Source organism: Budorcas taxicolor, chromosome 13 (assembly GCF_023091745.1).
Source record: "Budorcas taxicolor isolate Tak-1 chromosome 13, Takin1.1, whole genome shotgun sequence".
NCBI classification, from domain to species: domain Eukaryota; kingdom Metazoa; phylum Chordata; class Mammalia; order Artiodactyla; family Bovidae; genus Budorcas; species Budorcas taxicolor.
The window spans coordinates 25,964,560-25,991,207 of NC_068922.1; the positions used below are offsets into that span (position 1 = coordinate 25,964,560).

The window sequence follows — 26,648 nt, forward strand, 5'->3', positions numbered from 1 at the left end:
TGTTACAAAACTTTTTGCCAATCCAATAAATAACACAGAATCATAAAGCAAGAAAATTCCTTCCATTCAGGTTTTCTTTCTATCCTTCTCATTATTTCCAGGAGTAAAATTAGTTTGGAAATAATAGGTCTTTAACACCTGCCCAGCAGTTGCTGATTTTCCTTTACAACAAAGAGCAGATCAAACTTCAGGCTTAGAGCCTCCCATTGTAATACGATCTAGATGAAATCTATTCTCTTTATTTCACTGTATTCATTTTCATCATTACATTCTGTGTGTGGATTATCTATCAGTTCTTCCTTTAAAGTGGCAATGTAAAATTTTCTTTAAAATATTTTAAATAGAAGAAATTTAAAGAAAATATTAGCTGGTACACAGATACAGGCAGGAATCTTGGGAGTGGTATGCAAATGATTGGAATTTGGTAAACTAGATCACTTCATCCTTCTTTTGTTTATTTTAAAGACTATAATTCAAACTGTTTTCTCTCTGTGTCTCTAGAAGGCATTGCAGTGAAGGATTATCTACTGAAGGCTTAAATCGAGTGGAAACTATTTCTAATTTAATGAGCTGAATTATTCTTATCCTGTCTGAACCAAATGGGTTTATATTATATTGTTTTTTCCATATTGTTTAAATGGAACTGATTCCAATATTGTTTAAGGCTGTAAACTGAAGAATCAGCATCCCAGAGGAATGAGAGCAGCCCTAGGGAAGTGACTGACTGAGCCAGCTTTCTGTCCACCATCCTTAGTGCTGCATCTTGCCCACGTTATATGCATTCACACATTTGTTAAGTGAATGAATGGGCAGATGGTTATAATAAATGGAGCTGCAGGGATGTCTCTGGTAGATATCTCTTATAGGCAAGCAACACATGGTCCTCAAGAAAGGGCTTCAAAGATTTTATATTAATAGTAACATGATCGGAGAGCAAAGACATAAATCTTTACAAATCCAAATTTGAATTTCAGTTCTGCAATTAATTATTTATACAGCCAAGAATAAATGACTTTAACATCTGAAAATCACTTCTCAGCCCGCCTGTAGAGTTGTTGTACATCTTAAACATGATAGAAATATATGTAAATATGTCATGTAGGGGGTTTTGGTTGCAAACCACAGACACTGACTATAGCTAAATTAAGCAAAAAGGGAATTCATTGGAACGATATGGGGAAGGCCACAGACTGAAGGGAAAGCTGAGGATCCAGGTTTGGGCACACCCGACCCAAGGTGGCTTGAGGGATCAAGGTAGCCTGAGCTAAGGGATAACATCCCTTGAACGCCATATTCTCATTTTCATAAGAACTTCATTTTTTATTTCAAATTTTTGAAAAGTAAATCTCACCTCTCTAAGGCTGAAAATTCCAAGGCAATTATCAGTACTGATAAATAAAACGATTATTCTAGTCTCTTGAGAATAGGATAAACAGGAAAGACCTGAGTTCTTGTTTTATTTCAGCCATTTCCCTCAGGGCTTAGTAAAATTGTTGAACATTTCTTTTTCTATATCCTGATCTCTCACTGATCCATTGTAGTGTTTACAGAATTCCAGTAGCTCCGAAAACTTGAAGAAAATATTAAAAAGGAATAGGATCTCATCTGTCACTAGAAATGATACTGTTATCCTGGAACTTAAGGATCTCATCACTTTTATTAAATTTCCCACCTTTACTTTAGGGGTCTCTCCCCATATTTGAGAGCTATACAGACAAAGACTACCATGCCAATGCAAAGGAAAGTCACAAGTCTTTTATTTCTTAACAATGCAGTACAGAAGTGGAGCAAGTTAGAGGAGAGAGGTGAAAGGAGGTGAACAACTCCTTCAGGGAGGAGTTGTTTTATCACTGACATTGTTTAGAATCACCAGCATAAGGTGGTGATAAAAAGCAGAACAGCTTTGACTTATTATTATTGCCTAAAAGTCTATACAGAAACTGTTACCTGTGCCCAGGACAGACAGTCCCACCACCCCACTTCACTGGCAGGCTGTTCATGCAGTGCACTTTATTTGAACCTGAAACTGTTTCTCTTCAGAAAAAGAAAGGAGAAAGGGACAGATTTTATCTGGCTCAGTAGGGATCATAAGGAAACACAGAGCTGAAGTAGACAAAAATGAGAAGGTTCATTTATGAAAAGGAGTTTCCTTCAGTAACCATAGATTTGTTTGACTTAGGACATTAATGATATAGGACAGATCTAAAAGAACCTCTCACAGAATACTTGCTAAGCTAGGTTTGCTGGTTGGTTGGTTTTAAGAAACCTAGAAAGGCAATATCTCTAGGCTCAGGAAAGCCAAGTATATTTTCAAGAGGAAAAATGAGGAACTATTTTAAATGAAAGGGAATGGAGAGAGATTAAGAAACTTAATGCCAGAAGAACATTTTCCTATTTCCTACAGTATGGTTTCTGAAAACAAATTGCCTTTTCCTTCTTCTAAGGCTAGTCAAGAAAAAATAAAACTTTTTTTTGTTTGTAGTATATTTAAAACGAACATTTAAGCAAGCTGCAAGAAAACCTTCTTCTGGCTCTGACATGGAGATTTTCATTTCATGTATTATTCAGGACTACCCATTCTGGATCAGTGCAATTCACAGCAGTTTTCTCTACTATGCTCATTAGCACCAAATGTTTACCCTTTGTGGGAAAGGATAGATAGATAAGATAGATAGATAGATAGATAGCGACTTTTGTTTCCTATTAAACATTTTTACTGAAGTGTAGTTGATTTAGAGTGTTGTTTTCATTTCTGCTGTACAGGAAAGTGATTCAGTTATACATCTATGCATTCTTTTTTATATTCTTTTTCCATTATGGTTTATCACAGGATGTTGAATATAGTTCTCTGTGTTATACAATAAGACTTTGTTGTTTTATCCATTCCATATCTATAGCTTATATCTGCAAACCCCAACCTCCCATTCCATCCCTTCCCCTAGTAAATTTTGAAAAGTGGCTGGAAGATATTTATATTTATTTATTTTAGGTATTCTTACAGGGAAACTTTAAATTTTTTAAAGCACAAAAGGAAGAAAATTTTTTATACATTTCCTAGGTGACTGATGATGTTGAGTTTATTTTTAGGTGTTTATTGGTCATTTATTTATCTCTTTAGAAATATGTCCATTTTTTAATTGGGCTTTTGCGTTTTGATGTTGTATGAGTTTTTATAAATTCTAGATCTGAGGCCCTTATCAGATAAATTATTTGAAAATATTTTCTCCATATCTGTGGGTTTTCTTTTTTTACTTTCTTGATAGTGTGCTTTGGTGCACAGATTTTTTTTTTTAATTTCTATGAAGCTCAGTTTATCTGTTTTTTCTTTTGTACATATTGGTATGATATTTAAGAAACCATTGCCTAACCTCAGATCAGAAGGATCTATACCTCTGGTTCCTTCTAAACATTTTATAGTTTTAGTTCTTACATTTGAGTCTTTGATTCATTTGGAATTAATTTTTGTATATTGTGTGAGATAGAGGTCTAAATTAATTCTTTTGCACTTGGATATATACTTGTCCTTAGGACCATTTGTTAAAAAGATTTCTTTTTTTTTTTTTTTTGGTGGCAGTGAGAAGCTTGTGGGATCTAGTTCAATCCAGAGATTGAACCCAGGATCATGGCAGTAAAAACACCAAGTCCTAACCTCTGGACAGCCAGGGAGCTCCCTTTTTTATATTTTTGTTTTTAAAGATTATTTTTTTCTTTATTGAATAATATTGGCACTGTGTAAAAAAACCAGTTCACTGAAGATGTAGAGATTTATTTCTGGATGATCAGCTTTATTCTGTTGTTCTATATGTCTGTCATAATGCTTGTATCACACTGTTTTGTTAAATTGACTTAAACCTGTAGATCAATTTAGGGAATATTGCCATCTTAGCAGTATTAGATCTTCCAGCCCATGAACACACTTTCCATCTCTTTAGATCTTTTAAAATTTTTCAATGATGTTGTATAGATTACATATTTTACCTTCTTGGTTAAATTTACTCTTAGGTGTTTTTTGATGCTATAGTAAATGAAACTCTTTAGTCAGTTTCATTTTCAAGTTGCTCATTGCTTATATATAAAAATAAAACTTATTTTTAAATGTTGAATTTACATCTTACAACTTTGCTGAATTTGGTGTTTAGTTCAGATTATCTGTGTGTGTGTTTTCAGAGTTTTCTATATATGAGATTGTGTCATCTACTAATAGATACAGAGTAGATAGAGAGTTCCAGAAAAACATCTATTTCTGCTTTCTTGACTATGACAAAGCCTTTGACTGTGTGCATCACAATAAACTGTGGAAAATTCTGAAAGAGAAGGCAATACCAGACCACTTGACCTGCCTCTTGAGAAACCTATATGCAGGTCAGGAAGCAACAGTTAGAACTGGACATGAAACAACAGACTGCTTCCAAAAGGACAAGGAGTACGTCAAGGCTGTATATTGTCACCCTGCTTATTTAACTTCTATGCAGAGTACATCATGAGAAACGCGGGGCTGGAAGAAACACAAGCTGGAATCAAGATTGCCGGGAGAAATACCAATAACCTCAGATATGCAGATGACACCACCCTTATGGCAGAAAGTGGAGAGGAACTACAGAGCCTCTTGATAAAAGTGAAAGAGGAGAGTGAAAAAGTTGGCTTAAAGCTCAACATTCAGAAAATGAAGATCATGGCATCTGTTCCCATCACTTCATGGGAAATAGATGGGGAAACAGTGTCAGACTTTATTTTTTTGGGCTCCAAAATCACTGCAGATGGTGATTGTAGCCATGAAATTAAAAGACTCTTACTCCTTGGAAGGAAAGTTATGACCAACCTAGATAGCATATTCAAAAGCAGAGACATTACTTTGCCAACAAAGGTCCGTCTAGTTAGTCAAGGCTGTGGTTTTTCCAGTGGTCATGTATGGATGTGAGAGTTGGACTGGGAAGAAAGCTTAGCACCGAAGAATTGATGCATTTGAACTGTGGTGTTGGAGAAGACTCTTGAGAGTCTCTTGGACTGCAAGGAGATCCAACCAGTCCATTCTGAAGGAGATCAACCCTGGGACTTCTTTGGAGGGAATAACTCCAATACTTTGGCCATCTCATGTGAAGAGTTGACTCATTGGAAAAGACCCTGATGCTGGGAGGGATTGGGGGCAGGAGGAGAAGGGGACGACAGAGGATGAGATGGCTGGATGGCATCACTGACTCGATGGACGTGAGTCTGAGTGAAGTCTGGGAGTTGGTGATGGACAGGGAGGCCTGGCGTGCTGCGATTCATGGGGTTGCAAAGAGTTGGATACGACTGAGCGACTGAACTGAACTGAACTGAATAGTTACAGCTTTACTTCTCCCATCCCAATATGGATTCATTTTATTTTATTTTATTTTATTTTTACAAATTACTCATACTAGAACTTCTGGTACAGTGATGAATAGAAGTGGTAAAAACAGACATTCTTGCCTTTTTCCTGAGAACAGAAGAAATAATCTGCAGATTCCTTCTAGCTCTATCAAATATTTGACTTGTAACAGTCTTATAACTTTCTTCCCCCTTATCTACTTACAATCAGGTCAAAAGAAAGGAAGGTTACTATGAGATACGAGAGCTAAAGCAGGTAATTGGAATTGATAAAATTACCCATATTGGGGAAGCTGAGTTGTGGGTTTCCTTCTTATAATAGCAGTCACTTAAAATAGTCACCACAGTCTTCCTGAACTTCATGTCTCATAAATGTTAAAATCTGTTTTTGCCTAGGTGATACTGATCCTTTTAAATATATCTAGTGATTAAAAAGTAGCGTTATGTTACTTCTGAAAATGAAATTTTGAAAAATTGATGAAAAGTTTGATAAACATGAGAGCTTATAACCACTTAAGGCAGACTGAGTAGTAGTGACTTCAGCCTTTTTTGTGTTGTTTACTATCAAGGCTCTTTTGCCAAGAATTGAGTGGCTTTATATTTATAAAAGCAAATAATCACCTTCTATCTTTCATCAGAAGCATTTATTTTCTGGAATTTCTAAGAAAGCAGTAAAATTAATAGAAATTCAAATCTAATGGAGAACTTTAAGACTTCAGGATTATTCCAGTTAAATTAGTAGAAGCCTGTATGGCTTGATTATGTACATACTCATTTTCTTGTAGTAAACAAAAAAGATGTGGTTGAATCACAAAGGCAAATATTCTGAAAATGGAAAACTTTCTGATACTAGAGGTTTTAAATTTTGTTGTCAGTGTAACAAAAACTCAAAATTGTATCTGACAGGTTAGAGCAGTCAGCCCGTTGGAAAGACAGGTGCACCAGTCTTAAGCCTTTGGAGAAAAATTATTTAGAGCAGCAGCTCTCTAACTATAGCCTTCATCAGAATTTATTTAAAGGGCTTGTTAAAATACAGGTTTCTGGGCCATAACCCCCAGTGTTTCTGACATAGTAGATCTGGAGGGGACCCCAGAATTTGCACTTTTAACAAGTTTTAGGATGGTGTTAATGCTACTGGTTTGGGAACCACTGGCCTAGAGCAGGTGGCATCTCAATTGAACCTTGAAGAAATATGTATGAATTGGCTAAATTAGGTGTTTATATTGATGAGGGGAGAGGAAGGGGCAGTACAGGAAAAGGAGGGTAAAGGTTCAGATAGAGGACACCCCATGTTGTTCAGAGACCTGTAGGAAGGCAAGAATGGTGAGCGATGAGCCTGCTGAAGCAAGGAGGACCAATTTTTAAAGGCCTTTTACCATCCTAAGGCAGCTGGATTTGGGTGGAGAAGCACAGGACTGTAAACAGGAGAGAAACAGGATCAGAAGTGCAGTTAGGAACATCGCTGTGGCTTTAACGTACAGTGTGGCCTGATGGTGGGAGAGAACAGTAAGGTTACTGATTAGGAAGCTACTAGAGGAAATAGGTTGATGACCAGGAGCTGTACAGTGGCAGTGAAAATGGAGAAAAATAGAAAGATTTGAAAGATATTCTAAGTGTTTAAGAGGTAAAAATTAAATTATTTTTAAAAATATTTTTTTATGGCTGTGGCAGTTCTTAGTTGTGGCACATGGACTCTTCATTGCTGTGCACTCAGTTCAGTTTAGTCGCTCAGTCGTGTCCAACTCTTTGCAACCCCATGAATCGCAGCACGCCAGGACTCCCTGTCCATCACCAACACCCAGAGTTTACTCAAACTCATGTCCATCGAGTCGGTGATGCCATCCAGCCATCTCATCCTCTGTCGTCCCCTTCTCCTCCTGCCCCCAATCCCTCCCAGCATCAGACTCTTTTCCAGTGAGTCAGCTCTTCGCATGAGGTGGCCAAAGTACTGGAGTTTCAGCTTTAGCATCATTCCTTCCAAAGAAATCCCAGGGTTGATCTCCTTCAGAATGAACTGGTTGGATCTCCTTGCAGGCCAAGGGACTCTCAAGAGTCTTGTCCAACACCACAGTTCAAACGCATCAGTTCTTCAGTGCTCAGCTTTCTTCACAGTCCAACTCTCACATCCATACATGACCACTGGAAAAACCACAGCCTTGACTAGACGGACCTTGGTTGGCAAAGTAATATCTCTTTCAATATGCTGTCTAGGTTGGTCATAACTTTCTTTTCAAGGAGTAAGTGTCTTTTAATTTCATGGCTGCAATCACCAACTGCAGTGATTTTGGAGCCCAAAAAAAGAAAGTCTAACATTGTTTCCATTGCTTCCCCATCTATTTGCCATGAAGTGATGGGACCAGATGCCATGATCTTCGTTTTCTGAATGTTGAGCTTTAAGCCAACTTTTTCACTCTCCTCTTTCACTTTCATCAAGAGGCTTTTTAGTTCTTCTTCACTTTCTGCCATGGACTCTGATGCTGGGAGGGATTGAGGGCAGGAGGAGAAGGGGACGACAGAGGATGAGATGGTTGGATGGCATCACCGACTCGATGGATACTAATTGTGCACAACTAGGCTTCTTTCTAGTTGTGGCACCCTGGTTCAGTATTTGAGGCATGCGGGTTTAGTTGCCTGGCCAGAGATTGAACCCAAGTCTCCTGCATTGCCTGGCGGATTCTTAATCATTGGACCTCTAGGGAAGTATCCAGATAGTCTTAATTATGCATTTGGTATTTGGAACATAGATGAGGGAAAAGTATCAAAGTTCCTTCCTAGGTTTCTGCTTTGAATAATTAACTGGTACTGGTCATTCAGACAGGTAACACATGAGCAGTGGGTTAGAGGAGACAGGAATTGAGAAAGTGATTTTATTTTGGGACCTCTGGATGTCCAGTGGGTCACTGAGTCTATAGATCTTGAGCTCAGGAGAGTGATCTCAACAAGCCAAAGTTACAGATTTGGGACTCACCAACAGGTACATAACTGAAGCAGAGTCGTGGTTGGAATTTCCCAGGTATAACAGGTAGAGCAAAAACAGACAGTGACAACATTTAGGAGATCCTTGAGGAGCAGTCTTATTTAAAAGGAAGACTGAAGCAGAGGACTCTGTGCTGGAAAGTAAAAACTTGCTGACAGAGGAATATAATGAAAACCAGAGAATATTACATAATGGAAGCAATCAATTAGAGGGTCTTCCTTCATGGTCCAATGGTTAAGACTCCACCTTCCAGTGCAGGGAGTGAAGGGTTGAATCCCTGATGGGGGAGCTAAGATTCCACATACCTTGCTTGCTAAAAAACAAAAAACCATAGAAGCAATATTGTAACAAATTTTATAAAGACTTCAAAAATTGTCCACATCCAAAAAAAAAAAAAAAAAACCTAAAAAAAATCCCAAACTAGCAATTAGATATTTGAAGAAGATAATCATATAACCTAAATATAAGCCCTTATAGTAATTTTATGAGCTCAGACAAGAAGTGTGTGGAAAGTGAAAAAGTAGGAGTAGACATATAGTGACAGCCAATTCCTGGATTGCCATAGTTTTTTATTGTTTCAACATGATTTCTTTCTTTATTATCTACATAAATTCTTATTTATGAATTTATCTACTATTAATGAGAACTGAATATATACTTTATGCCATTTTGTATTAAATTCTGGAGATTTTTTTTGTAGTCCTCATATATATTACTGTGTTCATTGAGAATAGTGAAACCTTCTCAACAGATGATAGCTTAAAGATTTATCTATGAAAAAATTGTAGGAAAAGTAATCTGTATTAGTTTAATGGTTACACTTTTTCTTTAGCTGTATTTCATATAAGTGCATGTCTAAGGATTTCACTTTCAGAGCTTGGTTTCTAGGCAGTGAACCCATATAGACTAACAAGAGCTCATTTTTTTAAAAAGATGTAGCAGAATTTTCTCATTTCATTTTAAGGCAATCCTAGAAAAATGCATCTTATTCCATTTTACAAAAACCAATATCCTGAAATGCTTAGACTGCCGTACAGAGTTGTGTTACTGTATTTCCTAGTGTTTGAAAGTCAGTAAAATTGATAACAGGAGGCTCATGAGGGCTTGGCTTTGGTTTTTCCCTCTCTGGAAATGAGATTTGGGGACCTGACAGTCTTAAATTCTCAAACTTGATGATAAATACCCATGGAAAATATGAAAATGTCTGATAATTTGTAAGCTGGTTTCTTGACGAAAAGATTACTCTACTGGGATCATATAGATTTCCTCTGTAAATAACAAGCTCATCTGGTTAAGAAGTAGTATATTTTAAAGATAGTTGTTTTAAAAATTCACTATTTGCCCTCTTTGAGCAAATATGTGAAAATCTTCAAGTAACAGAAAAGTTAATGACTTTCCACATCGTGGCCATAGAAAGAAGATATAAATCATAACTATTTTTCTCTGAAGCAGTGGTTCTCAACCCAGTGAAAACCCCTCGAAATAACTTGAAAAATCCCTAAGAGTTCTTCTGGGTTAAAGAAAACTTCCCCTCTTGCGAAACATTTCCACCCACTGTCCCTCAAAACATTTCTCTGGTTTGGACTTTGTTATGTTTTTCCCTTCAGTTAGAATATCCTCTTGTATCTTTTCTACGTTCTTCCATTTCTGTCAATTGATATTCATCAAGGCCCAGACCAGCTACCACCTCCCCTCTTTATCTAACTTTAAATGGAGTAAAATCTATAAAATACTGACTCACTGTGAAACGGTTAGTTTCACACCTGAGACTAGTATCGCAAATCAACTATACTTCAAAAAAGGATGATAACAGTGGGTTTAATTTGGGAACAAGTACAAGTGATTCCTAATAGGCAGCAATTCAACTACCTGGAGCAGAAGTGTTTGAGGCGTGCTAGAGGGAGGCAGGGAGAAGGTAATGGCACCCCACTCCAGTACTCTTGCCTGGAAAATCCCCTGGACGGAGGAGCCTGGTGGGCTATAGTCCATGGGGTCACTAAGAGTCGCACATGACTGAGCAACTTCACATTCACTTTTCACTTTCATGCACTGGTGAAGGCAATGGCAATCCACTCCAGTGTTCTTGCCTGGAGAATCCCAGGGACGGGGAAGCCTGGTGGGCTGCTGTCTATGGGGTTGCACAGAGTCAGACACAACTGAAGTGACTTAGCAGCAGCAGCAGCAGAGAGAGGCAGGAGAAGGCAATGGCAACCCACTCCAGTACTCTTGCCTGGAAAATCCCATGGACAGAGGAGCCTGGTAGGCTGCAGTCCATGCGGTCGCTTAGAGTCGGACACAACTGAGCGACTTCTCTTTCACGCATTGGAGAAGGAAATGGCAACCCACTCCAGTGTTCTTACCTGGAGAATCCCAGGGACGGGGGAGTCTGGTGGGCTGCCGTCTCTGGGGTCACACAGAGTCAGACACGACTGAAGCGACTTAGCAGCAGCAGCAGCAGCAGCAGAGGGAGGCAATGTGTTCGCTACCAGTGCTAGTGTGTTTCACCCAGGGAATGGAGAATAACTAATCTGGTAACTACAGCTCTTCCTTGACTTACAATAGAATTATATCCAGATAAATCCATTGTAGATTGAGATTATTGTCAAGTTGTGAGCGCATCTTACATACCTAACATCATAGTTTAGCCCAGTATATTCAAAAGCAGAGACATTACTTTGCCAACTAAGGTCCGTCTAGTCAAGGCTGTGGTTTTTCCTGTGGTCATGTATGGATGTGAGAGTTGGACTGTGAAGAAGGCTGAGTGCCGACGAATTGATGCTTTTAAACTGTGGTGTTGGAGAAGACTCTTGAGAGTCCCTTGGACTGCAAGGAGATCCAACCAGTCCATTCTGAAGGAGATCAGCCCTGGGATTTCTTTGGATGGAGTGATGCTAAAGCTGAAACTCCAGTACTTTGGCCACCTCATGAGAAGAGTTGACTCCTTGGAAAAGAGTCTGATGATGGGAGGGATTGGGGGCAGGAGGAGAAGGGGACGACAGAGGATGAGATGGCTGGATGGCATCACTGACTCGATGGATGTGAGTTTGAGTGAACTCCGGGAGTTGGTGATGGACAGGGAGTCCTGGCATGCTGCGATTCATGGGGTTGCAAAGAGTCAGACATGACTGAGCGACTGAACTGAACTGAACTGAACCTTAACTATGCTCAGAACACTTAACAGTAGCCTCCACTTCGGCCACATCATCTAACACAAGGTCTGTTTCATAATAAAATGTTGAATATCTCATATCATTTATTGAATACTGTACTGAAAGTAAAAAACAAAATGATTGAATGAGTACAGAATGGTTGTAAGTGGTTCAGTTGTTTAACCTTGTGATCCCGTGGCTGTCTTGAGAGCTGAGGCATCAGGAGAAAGTATTGTACCACATACCATTAGCCCAGTAAAAGATCGAAATTCAGGTTCGAAGCACAGTTTCTCCTGAATGCTTATCACTTTGTGCCATCGTAAAATCAAAATATCACTAAGTCGAACTGTTTTAAATTGGGGACTGTCTGCAGTTAAATGATGAGTAATTAAAGTAATCTTTTGTATTCTTATTTTATACTAAAACCTTTCTGATGTTCCACATTAAAATTGAGGATAAGTATTTTATTCAGAATTAAATAAATTCACACTGTGTGTTAGCTGAAGGACAATGGAGTTAAAGATATGGGTTAAAGTGAAAGTTGCTCAGTCATGTCCGATTCTTTGTGACCCACTGTGCTATAGCCCACCAGGCTCCTCTGTCCATGAATTCCCCAGGCAAGAATACTGGAGTGGGTTGCCATTTCCTTCTCCAAGGGATCTTCCCGAAGACCCAGGGATCAAACCCAGGTCTTCTGCACTGCAGACAGACTCTTTACTGTCTGAGCCACCAGGGAAGCCAAGAAATATGGGTGGGGGAGGATAAATATGAACATGCTAGAAAATAACTTTCTTTACTGGATATTAGGGGGAAGAGCTATCAAAGCCCTGCATTGAGAGAAAAGATAGTAAAAAATGTCTAGATTATTTCAGGTTTGTAAGTTTCATTTCTGGATTTATAATGATTTTTATGAATAATTCATAGGAACATTTCATTTAATATGTTGAAAGAATGAGATGGGAGAGGAAACAGAAAAGTTGAAAAGATGAATTCATTTAGAAATTGATTATGGATACCCTTATAGTACCATAAACCATTATGGTAGTTTATGTCAAGTCAGAACTTTGTGACCTAAAATATCAGAATGAGAGTGGGGAGTTAAAATCAGCTAAGAATATTCTGGAGATGATATTAAAGAAAGGATAGCTGGAAAGATCCCTGTAGTAAGGTTGAATTTTGTTTTCACATAATTTTCAGAGATGAAACGGTTCTTAGATACCATGTAATCCAGTAGTTCTCAACCCTGGCTATGCATTTGAGTCATGTTTACACCAAAAAAATGAATGTAGTTCTTGTAGGTCATATCCCTGTCTTCTTCTTTAATGCAGTAGTCTTATTGAGGGGTATTTAAATAGTCCTTGTATTGTTTTTGTGTTTGTACTCATAATTATTTTTCATTATGTGAGACAATGATGACAAAGGGAGGCTACAAAAAATTATTTTCAAAAAATACCTTTTATAACATTATACTATAAAGAATAACTCATTTAAGGAAGTTTTTGACTTAGTATAATTTAAAACCCAACTACCAACTTTCAGGACTATCTTTTGATCCCTTAGAAACCTAGTTTGAGCAGTGTTTGCCTATGGATCTTTCTAAGGTCCTGAGAATTTTCCTTGAAATATTAAGACATCCTCAAAAGAATTCCATCCTACACAAATCTATTGATTCACTGACCTCTAACACAGGATATTTGTTCTGCTATTGGAAGATAAAATAGAAAGAAATTCAGTAAAAATAACAAGTGACACGTTTTTTTTAGTGTTAAAATTCTGCCTAAGTAAGTTTGGGTAGATTTAGATTTCACCAAGAAAGGTCAGATATTTTAGAGTTTTACTTCCTGGGTGTTAGGTTTGCCTTTACATTTTGATGTCTTGCTCTCCCAGGGTTTTGAAGGTGTTTCTTTCACGAACAGCCCAGCGGATTCCATACATGACTGGTGGACGTGTCATGAGGATGCTGGCGGTGATTCTCCTGGTAGTGTTCTGGTTTCTCGTTGGCTGGACAGCATCTGTTTGCCAGAATTTGGAGAGGCAGATTTCACTCATTGGCCAAGGGCGAACATCAGATCACCTCATCTTCAGTATGTGCCTCGTCGAGCGCTGGGATTACATGACAGCAGCCGGTACGTGGTCACTCAGCTTGTGCAGTTGTCTTGTGTTTGCCCACTAGCATGACAACGGACTTCCTTAGAAGCCTTGCCAAACCCTTCCACAAACTCTAGAGGAATTTTACCCATTTGGTTTTGGTGAAACAATATTACAAAATGGACAATAATGATATGTGGAATGCAAACTTTTTCTGGGAGTTCCCATTATTTTTCAGAGGTGTGCAGCTTTGTTTAGAAAATGTCCTTCTTTGTGCAAGAAGGAGAAACACAGTAAGTAAAGCCAGCTTCTTTATACAGACTTTTTGCTTTCCATACTATCAATGTGTCCCTATTTGGCTAACAGTATCGATTCTTTTGACTTATTTCTTTATTTTGGAAGAAAAAAGGAAATGTGCTGGTATTTTTAATATCCTTTGGGTCCTATGATATATCAGACTTCCTCTCTATAGAGTGCTTTGGGCAAAATTTCTAATTTGTCTTTCCTCTAAAGATAATTTATTGGGAACTCTCTGCAGTTCTGGTATTACACAAACACAGAACCTTGCTACTTGTGGGGAGTAAGTTATGTGACTGAGAAACTGGAGAACTTAGAAGAAGCCCATGATGAGTTGGGCCAAAAACACAGATTATTTTTCTGGTACCTCAGTTTTTTGAAAAATGAGAAAGAGAAAATTCCATAGGAATTTTTCTGTTGTTAATATTGCACTAGTTTTAAACTAAGCCTGCAAAGATACAAAAACATTCTATTATTTTGTTGTCATTCCCCTCAGTCAACCAGGGACAAATCTTAACTTTCTTTGGCAGATGTCAGAAATAAAAACATGAATTTAATTCCCATTATCTATCTCCCCCATATTGGCAGTTGTTTGTGGAATGTTCACATTTAGTATTTTGCTAGAAGCTCATAAAATGTGTACATTGTTTACAATTTGAATGGAATAATATTTTTCTGGAGGGGGTATTTTAGGACTCATATAAGCCTGATATCTGTAGTAGTAAAGCTATATGGGTACATAAAGGGAGTGGTTATAGCACTATAATAATATATAAAGTCAGTCATTATTTTGATCAATAGCAATGAAAATATCTGTAGTTCCATATCAGTAGATATCAATATCAGTATTAGAAGATAAAGCATGGAACCAAGGTAGGAAGCAGTTCTGATTCTGACTTTCATCTGAATGTGGAAATTAAACAAATTGTGTAGATATAAAATTTCTACTTAATTAGAAACCTGTAACATTAGTTTACATTCTTCAATCCAAGTTGACCAAACTAGGAAAAATCATTTCCCAATATTACTATGAAGAAAAGCACATTACATTTCTTTTATGTTTTACAAAGAATACAATATTCAAAATACATAATGAGGCGTCATTAGGTTGGCAATGAGGAAGCAGAATGAAGCCCAGGAATTTGCTCTGTAACAGGTTGCCAGGTGATGCTTCTGCTTTTGGGTGTGAGACCACACTTTGAGAAGTACTGCTGTATGTCTTTCTCCATTCTAATGATGCCAACTCCAAAATCCCTGAATTTGGGTTGTGTGTGTGGGGCGGGTGTGGGTGTGTGTGTCTTCTGAAAGCAACCTAGATGAACTTACTGATTCATCACATCATTTTCTGATTCTCCAAATTCCTTTAACAGATTTTCAAGACTCACAGTAAACTTAAGCAGCATTGTTAATCCAGCATTATTTACAATGTATTTTAACATTACCCTCTTTTCCAGTTAGGCATTTCCTTCATGTTTCACACAGTTCCTACCCACCTCCACCACTCTTCCTAATAAAGGAAATATTCTTTATATCCCTTTATAACATTCTAAATATTACTCATACCTCAAAGAACTTCTCTTTTATTAAATTCCTAGGTTCTAGTCCAAATGGTTGTCTTCCTTCATTGAACTACCACTGTACCAAGAGACTTTACCACCTAATTTTGCTTTTGATTCTCACTTATCTTTATAACCCAATAGTAAACTACCTGATGAGAGGAATAAGTCTCTTATATATTTTATATGTACCATAAAGTCTTCAGTACTAGAGACATTATAGGTACTTAGTGGATCTTGTTTACTATAGAAAATTCTTATATATGAAGAAAGTTTATATAAAATGAACTACAGGTTACTGTCAGTCCTGTATTCATATTTATTTCCACATAGAGATCACAAACGTGACCTTCTTTAGGGTGCAAAATACTTTAAAGTAAAAGACTAATGATAAGGTATAGAGATCAGTAGGTAAGAGGAAGTTAAATGTTTGGTGATAATATTTTTATCTTTTAGTGATTATTTTTGTCCTACTGAATAATTTACTGAACTACTAATAAACTACTGAAACATCTTAATTTCAAAATTACACTTTTCTTGCAGTGACACAATTCTCTGAAGAAAACTCAAGACACGTGATTTAACAACAGGAACAAATATTTTAAATTAAGACTATCTTGAAAACTCAAGAGACATGTGGTTGCTGTAAAATTTTTTTTCCACACTACCCTACAATGGTTGCATTTATTTCTCTTTTGGCATGTAGCATTAGATAGATATTCTATATTTAACCCCTCTTAATGTTTGCTAATGTGTACCTCTTTGCAGTTCTCTTTATATATTTCTATAAGTAGCATGTTTGCCATTAGATTTTTTATATCCAAGCTGTTATTCAAGAATAAATTAATGTATCTTCAGTCTGCCAGAAAGAAGCATGTACTGAAAGCTAACTTATTCCCCATTTCCTAAACAGAAATAATTGTGTACAGGGAAAGGATAGAGATAGGCTTTACCTTGAAGCTGTTGTGAGAAATCTGTGTCAAGAAGTTGTGTATACTTATATTAACGTCAATAGTCAATTTCAAAAAAAAAAACAAAACAAAAAAGTGATGTTAATATATTGATAAACATAGATCAGTTTTACCTGTCTGAAACTGTTTTTTTTTAATACAAATTAAAGAATCATTTGAGTGTGATACTAGTTTTTCCACTGAAGTAGAACTCTAGTTAGAAATATGAGTCATAAATTTAAGGAATGGGTCCTTCCTACTTTTGCTCACTCCAGAACTGCCCATGTAGGTTTTTCCTACCACAAGTGTTTCAGAGGAGGAATCAGGTATAGAAAACTCCTGGGAAGAAACCTGATTCTCCTCTTGCCTCGTATATTTTAAACACAAAGGCAGACAATGTGTTCAGTAATTCAATTTGTTGTACGCCAGTGTTTAGAAGGGACTGAGAAGAATACAGTAACACTTGCTGAGTTACATAGGGAAATTCTAGAATAGCAATTGTTTCTCAGGATTTAAATACTTAATTCTCCTAGAAGATTAGGCTACATTGTGACAGGTGAAATGTGGTACAAGCACCCTTTAATGAGTACCAGGGAAAATAGATTAGACTTCCTTTCCATCTGACTTAGATTAATGTTCATGATTTAGGTTCATTTACATGCATCTTATTTTGTTCTAATGTGCCATATGCCTTAATCCTGCTGCATCATTTGTTACCATTTTTTAAATGTATTTTTAATTGTCAGTCAAAGAAATGAAAGCTTGACTGCATTGACAGGCTTGAGCTATGTCATGGGAAACTTCACACATACTTTTTTTTGGCGGGGGGGAGGGTTGTTTTTTTATGTTGTTTTATTTATTAATTTTAAGTTTTTAAATTTTATACTGTACTTTATTGAATCATAATCTGTGAACTTGTAATATATTTAAACATAATGACTTGATATATGATACATTGTGAAATGATTCCCCCAGTCAAGTTAATTAACATATTCATCAACTCACATAGTTTCCTGGGAGAGGTTTGTGTATATGTGTAAGAATGCTTAAAATCCATTCTCTTAGCAAATTTCAAGTGTAGTTACTGTGCTGTACATTAGATCCTCAAAATGTATCCATCTTTTAACAACATCTGTAGCCTTTGACCAATCTCTCCTTATCCCCACAACTTCAGCCCCTGTCAGTCACCTTTGTACTGTTTCTATGTGTTCAGTGTGGTTTTGTTTTGTTTTGTTGTGTTTAGATTCTATATATGATACAGACATACTTTTTGAAGGTCTTTTGCATAGCTTCTTGAATGAGTAAAGTAGAGATTATTTTCCTTGTTTATCTACATACTACCTCTTCTGAACAATGTTTTATTTCTTTGAGGAGTAGTTATGATGCTGAAGGGCTGAGAGAAAGGATAAATTAATTTTGTTCCTTCATTTTATCCTTACAATTCCATTTTTCTTTTTAGAAGTGAAGAAATTTTGGGATGGGGTCTTGGGGCAGTACCTAAAAGACAAGGAGCATTAGTGATCATAGCTTCTAAGGAGTTTCAGCTCCTTCGTGGAACCATTGGATTTTAAAGGGTGAAAAATTAAGATGGGGAAAAAAGGTTTTGTTGCTTCAGTAGATAGCCTATAGATTAACTCTGTTGTCAAAAGATTTCGGCAGCTCTTTTACTCATACTAAGATGCCTGCTGCTAAATCACTTCAGTCATGTCCAACTCTGTGCGACCCCATAGGCGGCAGCCCACCAGGCTCCCCCGTCCCTGGGATTCTCCAGGCAAGAACACTGGAGTGGGTTGCCATTTCCTTCTCCAGTGCATGAATGTGAAAAGTGAAAGTGAAGTCACTCAGTCATGTCCGACCCTTAGCGACCCCATGGACTGCAGCCTACCAGGCTCCTCCATCCAGGGGATTTTCCAGGCAAGAGTACTGGAGTGGGGTGCCATTGTCTTCTTGCTGTGGTCCAGCCCTGATGGATCCAGGGTAATTTGAAGCAGGGACGGTGTGGCGAGAGAGACATATAGATTTAGAGAGAGATAAGGAAAGAGTTTGCAGTTAAGAGGATAGAGGAGAGAAAGAGGCTGTATTCCTTGGTTTACATAGAAAGCCAATAAAGCCCTGAGACAAGGGACTTGAACTGTCTACATAGGGCCACAGGCGCCCACTTGAATAGCGGAGGGTGCCCCTCCTTGGGCTCCCTCTCGCGTGGGTCTTAGAAGCCCGGGCAAATAAGTAGACACGGCTAGCCTCTATGCCCCAGATGGGAATCAGCCAGAAAATAGAGTAAGAAAGAAAAGAAGACACGGGAGAACCAGTCTTTCCAGGGACTGGCCCATCCTTTATTGTCCAGGAAAGCTTTTTATACTTTTGGTTGTACATAGAGATCAATGGATAATACAAGTTATGCAGCGTAAGCAGCCCTGACTGTTATTGAGACCAGGCTTTCTCTCTGCATACCTAGCAGTATACACAAGTCTTAGGTGATTTACATCATCTTCTGGCCAGGAGGCCTATTAGCATTTTACAGCCCTTTTCTGATAAGAGTCTGTCAACCAGAAAACTTATTTGCCTTAAAAGTGTTGTTCTTACTAAAGTCTGGTGCCACTCTCAGAAAGCACTAATTAAGGTTACATTCTTAAATAGCAAGGACACGACAATTTATAACAAGGAAAGAGGAGTACAGTGATTTATAACAAAGAGAAAGTTCACTAACTCAAAAGTCTAGTGTTGCTAACATCAAAACTACTATATTCCTTTTTCTATATCCAATTACATTGATTAATATCCTTCAGGTGCCTAAAAGATAAAGAATATGGAGGCCTGGCGGCAGTCATTGACTCAACAGTGAAAGCCATCACCAACATAATTTTTAGCTCTTTAGAAAAGGCTCTATATCTTTAAGATGTTTTAAGCTTCATGCCTCTCACGGTTGGGGGGCTGTAAACAATCACAAGTTGTAAAAGTCTCTAACTGTCAGGCAAGTTAGAGAGCCATCAGAGGGGTTTGAGCTGAGACACTCCTTTCATATGCAGGAGACCAGTTGGAGCTCTAAGTTAACTTTTTCCAGAGAAAGGTGGTTGGGGATAGCCCCCTGTAATGTCAGAAGAGTACATTATAGCAGACAGTAAACAGACAGATTTTGGTTTCGGGTTAGATGCTCAGGCAGAGGACCCCTTGAGACCTGACTCACCTTGCCCCGTCAGGTCTCTCTGCATGACCTTGTCATGGGTGGGATCTCCCGTGCTGGCTCCCGGCACCTTCTCTGACTGAGATGACTATCATAGTTTAAAAACAAGCTGCTGGAGAAGGAAATGGCAACCCACTCCAGTACTCTTGCCTGGAAAACTCCATGGATGGAGGAGACTAGTGTGCTACAGACCAAGGCGTCGCAAAGAGTCAGACACATCACAGCGACTTCACTTTACTCACTTTATGTGATTTCCGTCTTCTATCTCTATGATCCACTGATTCATATGAAAGCTAGGATCTTCGTGAATCATGCATACACTTGGGATCCAAGTTCACGCTTGATTAAATTGTGGGTCCCTATTTGGATTTCAGGGACCTCTGTTAGAAAATCCAGCAGGAAATAGATGAACCTGGGATCCAGAGATGAGAATAAAAAACTGAAATATTTCAAATAACAAAATGGTAGATTTGCAAAATTCACACACTCGGATATGTGTGTCTTAGGGAATGAACAGATGCGTATGTGTAAAGGATAGGTCTCAGGGCCCAAGCAAACCTACTGAACAGCCCAGAGAAAGAGCAATTGCTTCTGAACTTGAAAAAAAATCGTGAGCAGTGGTGGCCTGAAATGGTAATAGCAACAGCGAGTGCAGGGACACTCTGGGAAGTGACCACTGAACATCCATAGTGAAGGATCACTGGAGAATCGCTATGTCAGTCATCTATGGTAGATTTTATAGCATCATAGGAGCTACTGACGCAGGCACACAGCCCAGGAAGCACTGATACCATTCGAACAGCAGACAAGAAGTATCCACCGTCATCAGTGGCAGTACGGCCAGCATCAGTCGATGCCAAACAGAAGAGAGCAGACTGTGGGAGGCATGGAGACACCATGGTCACGACCAAACAAGTGTCCGGAGAACGGCTCTGAGCAAACTGGCAAAGTAACCGTCACTCAAGATGAAATTCACGGGGCTGCCCTAGTGGTCCAGTGGTTGAGAATCTGCCTTCCAATGCAAGGAACGTGGGTTCAAATCCCTCATCTGGGAGCCAAGAGCCCACATGCCGTGGGGCAACTAAGTCCACTTACGACAGTGAAGCTTCTGTATCCTGCGACTAAGATCTGACACAGCCAAAAATAAATATTTTTTAAGGTGAAATTCATGATTAACAACCAGAGCAGCACAGGACACCAGGTCTCATCCTAGACAGAAGTGACACGAGAGTACAGATGAGTTGTCTATGGAAACTACCAGGGGTCTGATGAGAACAGAGCCTCAAAAGCAAGGATTCAGATGATTCAGGTGACCTAAAGTTACACGTGTAATTAACCTCAGCCTGACCGTTATTACGCACTTATCTTGTACAGTCACTGTGTGAATAAATTCAGATAAAGAAAAAAAAAAAAAAACAAGCTGCTAACCCATATGGACTGCAAATTCCAGCCTGTTATACCGCCATCCCACTCCAACGTCTGCAGTAACTGTGGCAAGCAGAGCCTTCTTCTGAGGTTTAAGTATGGAGGAATAGGAAGGTTTGTGAGTTTTCCTGTTTCAGCTCACTGAGACCCATTCCCCACGGTAGTCAAAACCAATACCAATGTCTATGCCTCTAGTAATAAAGCAAAAGGAAGTCTCCATCGAAGGATATAATTTAGAGAACATAGGTCAGGAGAACCAGGAGACCTGGGATCCAAGCTCTTCATGGTGAATCAGCAGGGGTGGAGCCAACTTCTCAGTGGATGTGTCCATGGGCATGTCCTACGGCCCAGCTCTGCCCATCCCTTCCTTACTGCTCCCAGGAGCTGAGAAGGGAGCAGGCATTCCCGGCCCGCAGAGTCCTAGTTGTGAACTCCGGCAACATCCATCTTTTCCATGCTTCTCAGATGAATACACTGATATTACGACAAACAGAATTCCTGCAACTCACCAACCACCCCCTTCACGGCCACATCCACACACTCAAAAATGTACCCCCAAGACCACGTGGTCTCACAAAGTCAATCCTCCCTTTAAAATTCTACCAGAAGTATCCTTTTCATTGTTTTCACCACTGTAAATGTCACACCTATCTTTATTTAAATCAAAGAAAATACAAATAAGCCTCCAGAATATCAAGATTTCTGTCTGCAGCCAAACCCTGGAATGCTGGAATTTGAGCTGTTTTCGAGCATTATTTAGTTGTTTGATCTAATGATAACTTCTGTTCAGTCCACCATATTATTAGAATAAAATGGAGTAAGTTTACTTTGTAAAGTTTCTAAGTGGATAGGATTTAGAGAAAAACAGAAGATGACATTAAAAGAAACACTTGGAAAAAGAAAGCTAAATGTTTCATTTATTTAGTTGTGCCATGTAAAAATAATTTTTAAATGTGCTAAGAAGCGTAAGGGCTCCCCTGGTGGCTCAGAGGGTAAAGAATCTGTCTGCAGTGTGGGAGACGTGGGTTCAATCCCTGGGTTGGGAATATCTGCTAGAGGAGGGCATGAACCCACTTCAGTATTCTTGCCTGGAGAATCCCCATGGACAGAGGAACCTGGTGAGCTACAATCCTGGGGTCACAAAGAGTCAGACACAACTGAGTGAAGAAGCACACAAGAAGCATAAAACATTATTAATACAAAATGCCTTTGCAGTATGGCAAGCAGAGGATCACAGCTTGAGAGTCGTTTGTACTTTGAGGCTGCCTTTCTCCAGCCCTCGTGGGTGTTCTAAGATCACCAACCTGGGACATCTTCAGTGTCAAAAAACTAATATTATTTCTCACTCCTTTGTTTGACCCAGGCCTCCGGAAAGATAGCTTGAAATTACTTTCATTATGGTGTATTAATTTTTTTAAGGCTATGGTAGTTAACTTTTAAATGAAATGTTATTCCCTATAGATTAAAAATGGAATACCTCAGTTTTCTGAAAGCCTTATTTGAATCTTTAAATATAAATATAATTCCCTTTTTAACTATACCCATGCCTCCCATCAATCGTTTCCCACCACAAATTATTTTCTAAAGCAGAAGCACAACATATATCTCAACCCCCATGAACAGCACTGCAAAATTTGGTAACATCTGCATGTTTTCTTTACTGATTGCAGTGTTAGTCTGAAGTTAATTATATGAAACTGACTTTTTTTCCTCAGCACAACTTTTATAAATCACATTTAGTTTAATTGGTACTTTGAATAATAAATTGTTTTTCTGCTGGAGCATATTGTTTGATATTGCTAATGAAATGATTTTAATGTTCAGCTTAGCTGTTTGGAGCTTATTTTGTCTTATATTTTTAAATGTAATTCTCCATTGAAGCACACTAATTAACTTGGTAACTACTTTCCTTTTTAAAAAAAAAAATGTCCAGTATAAAATTATATAAAAACACTGCTAGAAGTGGCCAGGAGATAATGTTTTCATAATTCAGCTTTATGTGGATCCTTCAACTACAGCACATTTTTGTGCTAGTGTTATTTAATAATATTCTGTATTCATCATTCTTGAGTCTCATGTACCACACACTTAGTGGCCCATCAATAAGTATCATTTGCCTTTATTAATCATAATGCCAGTATGATCTTTAAATTGTGTATATAAATGCTAGATGGATCTAGACATCCATCAGTGTTAAGTGGAGTGGCAAGGTAACAGAAAGCCTGTATCTCTTAAATATATAAAACTGATATCATTTATATTCATTCAATTCAACAAATATTTATTAAATCTTATCCATGTGTGATCAGTATCTTTGCTATCATCTTAGTGGGCAAAGGTAGAAAAAATAATTGAAAGACTCAGTTTTTGTCCTGATAAATATCATCACAGTCAGGGCTCAAGACTCCATGAACAGTTTTCTCCCAGTTATATATTGTGTGGCATATTATTCTCTGCATTGCGTGGTATAGATAGTTAAAAACTGTAAAAGATTAGAGGAAGGAAAATTCAATGTAAGTTAGAATCATGGCTGGGGACCTAGGGATGGAGGTGGGACCTGAATCGAACATCAAAAGATTGGTTAATATTTGGAAGTGTGGATGAGAGGAGATTTTGTATGCTAATAATAGCATAAACTCCTTGGAAGAAAAGTTATGACCAACCTAGATAGCATATTCAAAAGCAGAGACATTACTTTGCCGACTAAGGTCCGTCTAGTCAAGGCTATGGTTTTTCCTATGGTCATGTATGGATGTGAGAGTTGGACTGTGAAAAAGGCTGAGCACTGAAGAATTGATGCTTTTGAACTGTGGTGTTGGAGAAGACTCTTGAGGGTCCCTTGGACTGCAAGGAGATCCAACCAGTCCATTCTGAAGGAGATCAGTCCTGGGATTTCTTTGGAAGGAATGATGCTAAAGCTGAAACTCCAGTACTTTGGCCACCTCATGCGAAGATTTGACTCATTGGAAAAGAGTCTGATGCTGGGAGGGATTGGGGACAGGAGGAGAAGGAGACGACAGAGGATGAGATGGCTGGAATGCATCACTGACTCGATGGATGTGAGTCTGAGTGAACTCTAGGAGTTGGTGATGGACAGGGAGGCCTGGCGTGCTGTGATTCATGGGGTCGCAGAGAGTCGGACACGACTGAGCAACTGAACTAAACTGAACTGAATAGCATAAACAAAGACTCAGAAGCAAGAATCTTTGGAGTGTTCAGAGGACAGTGAGTCTTCCTGGGTCAGCTCAGAGTTCACATTGGGGAACTCTAGGAGTTCATGTTGGTTGTATGACATGAGGTCATAGAGGGCCAAGCACTTATAAAATAATAGTGAACTGCTGAAGATTTCTAAATGAAGATACAAGCAGTTCCTCACAAGAGCTCACCTGAAGGTCAGAGATGAGACAGGAAATCACGGTCTAAGAACTACAGGAGCACGGAAGAATAAGGCCAAGCAAGGGGGCAGCCAACAGGACGCCCTGGGGGTAAGAAAGTCTTGAAGCTTTCTGACAAGAAAGTTACCAAAGTCTTGAAACATGTCTGCCCTGGCAGGAACCCCTGTAGTCTTCCTTTGGGAACAGAAATTAATTCCAGTGTCCTAAGTGGGTATAAATGAATCTTCTAAGGGAAATATTAATATGAATCAGTGAACCCAAATGGAGATCTGGACAAATCCTGCTATGATCAAAGTGGAGTTTTAAAAAAATGAACTTGTCACTGTTATAAAGAATGAATTAATATAGGGTGAATCCAGGTTTAGATGGGCAGTTGATAGATAAGGAGTAAACTTACAGGAACTTAGGCAAAGATTGTAATTGTGGGCATTGAGAGAAGTGATACATATGAAAAATAAGTCTAGGTAGAAATGTATCAGTGAAAGGTGGCTCTGAGATTTCAAACCTGAGTGAAGAGGCAATAGTAATATCATGGACAAGCCTTAGGAAAGGAAAGGAAGCCTTAGGAAAGGAAACTTTCCATGAAGACCTTTTCCCAATCCAGTAAGCTTGGCTAGGAAGAACATTCACAGACATGGCCAGTGGCCAACATACAGAATAATCGAGACCTCCACTCTCATATCATGGAGATCTTTGAGTGAGGTTCCTTTTCTCTTTGGCTTTTGACCATATCAGGGTTTTTGAGTAACTCTTGAAAAATGTGTTTACTTAGGGCTTATTGTTTAAATACTGGTAGAAATATGCTGAAACTTTAGCAGGTAAAACACCTGGGCATATGGAACTGGAAATCAGTATTTCAGTATGCAAGTAGATTACCTCTAGGTAATGCATTTTGTGAAATGTTTTTGCTAATTAGAGCTTTCTTTTTGTTGATCGGGTATTATTGTCCCATGAGGTCACGCCACTAAGACAGAGAAAATGCATGGTAACAGTTACCTGGTCAGAATAGGTTAAAGTAACAATGTTCAGTTTGAAAAAAATAGTCAAAAGAGGGACTTCCTTAATGGGTCACTGGTGGAGAGTCTTGCCCTTGCCTGGCAGTGCTAGAGACATGGGTTCAATCCCTGGTCTGGGAAGATCCCACATGCTGTGGAGCAGCTAAACTCCTGTGCCACAGCTACTGAACCTGTGCTCTAGATCCCATGTACCACAACTGCTGAAGCCCACACACCCTGGAGCCTGTGCTCCACAACTAGAGAAGCTACCAAATGAGAAGTCCATGCATCACAATGAAGAGTAGCCCCTGTTCACCACAAGTAGAGAAAGTCTGAGCATAACAACAAAGACCCAGCACAGCCAAAAAATTTTTTTTAATTTCAAAAAGTCAAAGGAGATGTTTAACAAAAAGAACTAATTATTTAACATTTGTTTTTATTTATTTATCTGATGTCATCCCTATCAGAAACTGTTAAGTGCTTTCTGTCCATTATTTCATTTCATTAGCAAATAGCCCCATGAAATATGTACGTTTATTATCCTCATTTTCCGGAGAAGGAAACTGTGACCAGAAGGTTAACTCATGTCAGATAATGCAAAGTTAATTAGGGATCCAGCCAGAATTCCCCATCAGGTCTAGCATGACTCTGAATCCCTATCCTTAACTGCCACAATATATTGTCTCTTCTGGCTTGAGCAAGCGAAAAAGGTAATGGTGAATTTCACTAAAACTTTGGCATATACCCACCAAAGATTAGATGTCTGTCAGGTGTGAAAACCATGATGGTTCACTTATAAAATATGCCACTGCATGTTTAGCAACCAGTTTTCTCACAGTTCAGGCAATGGAGGTCTTTGAACCAGACTCAGTGCATTAAGAACTTAAATGTCTCGAAGCTGCATGTAAATACATTATAAGCCTTTTGCTACCTTGATGACTTTATTGTGATTCAGAGGCTCTGTGAACAGCTTAAACTTACGTTCGGGATGTGGAAAATTATTTTGCACATTTTAGGAAAAAGCTATTGATTCTCAAAAAAAAGAAAAATCTGAGATACCAAACACTGTTTAAAAAACATTTAATTAAAAAAATAAAATATACCTATGAAAAATCCTCTATACACCAAATAAAAATTAAAAATAAACATGGCCTATGTATTCATATGTGAATGACATTTTTGTATGCATCTATTTCTGTGTTTCTATCATAGACAAAAAATGCCTGCTAAAGTGCTTAAATTTTACTTCTTCCTTCACCTATAAAACTAACAGCGAATTGTGTGTT

The 26,648-nt window shown here is 38.4% G+C and overlaps 1 protein-coding gene across 1 annotated transcript in view; it reads left to right on the forward strand.

The window, feature by feature from the left end:
• The window catches only part of GPR158 (G protein-coupled receptor 158), a 298,586-nt gene that overhangs the window by 262,983 nt on the left and 8,955 nt on the right, over positions 1–26,648 (forward strand). Inside the window, exon 7 of the mRNA XM_052651252.1 lies at positions 13,363–13,601. Within this exon, the coding sequence (XP_052507212.1) occupies positions 13,363–13,601 (239 nt within the window). The remainder of the gene's footprint in view (positions 1–13,362; positions 13,602–26,648) is intronic.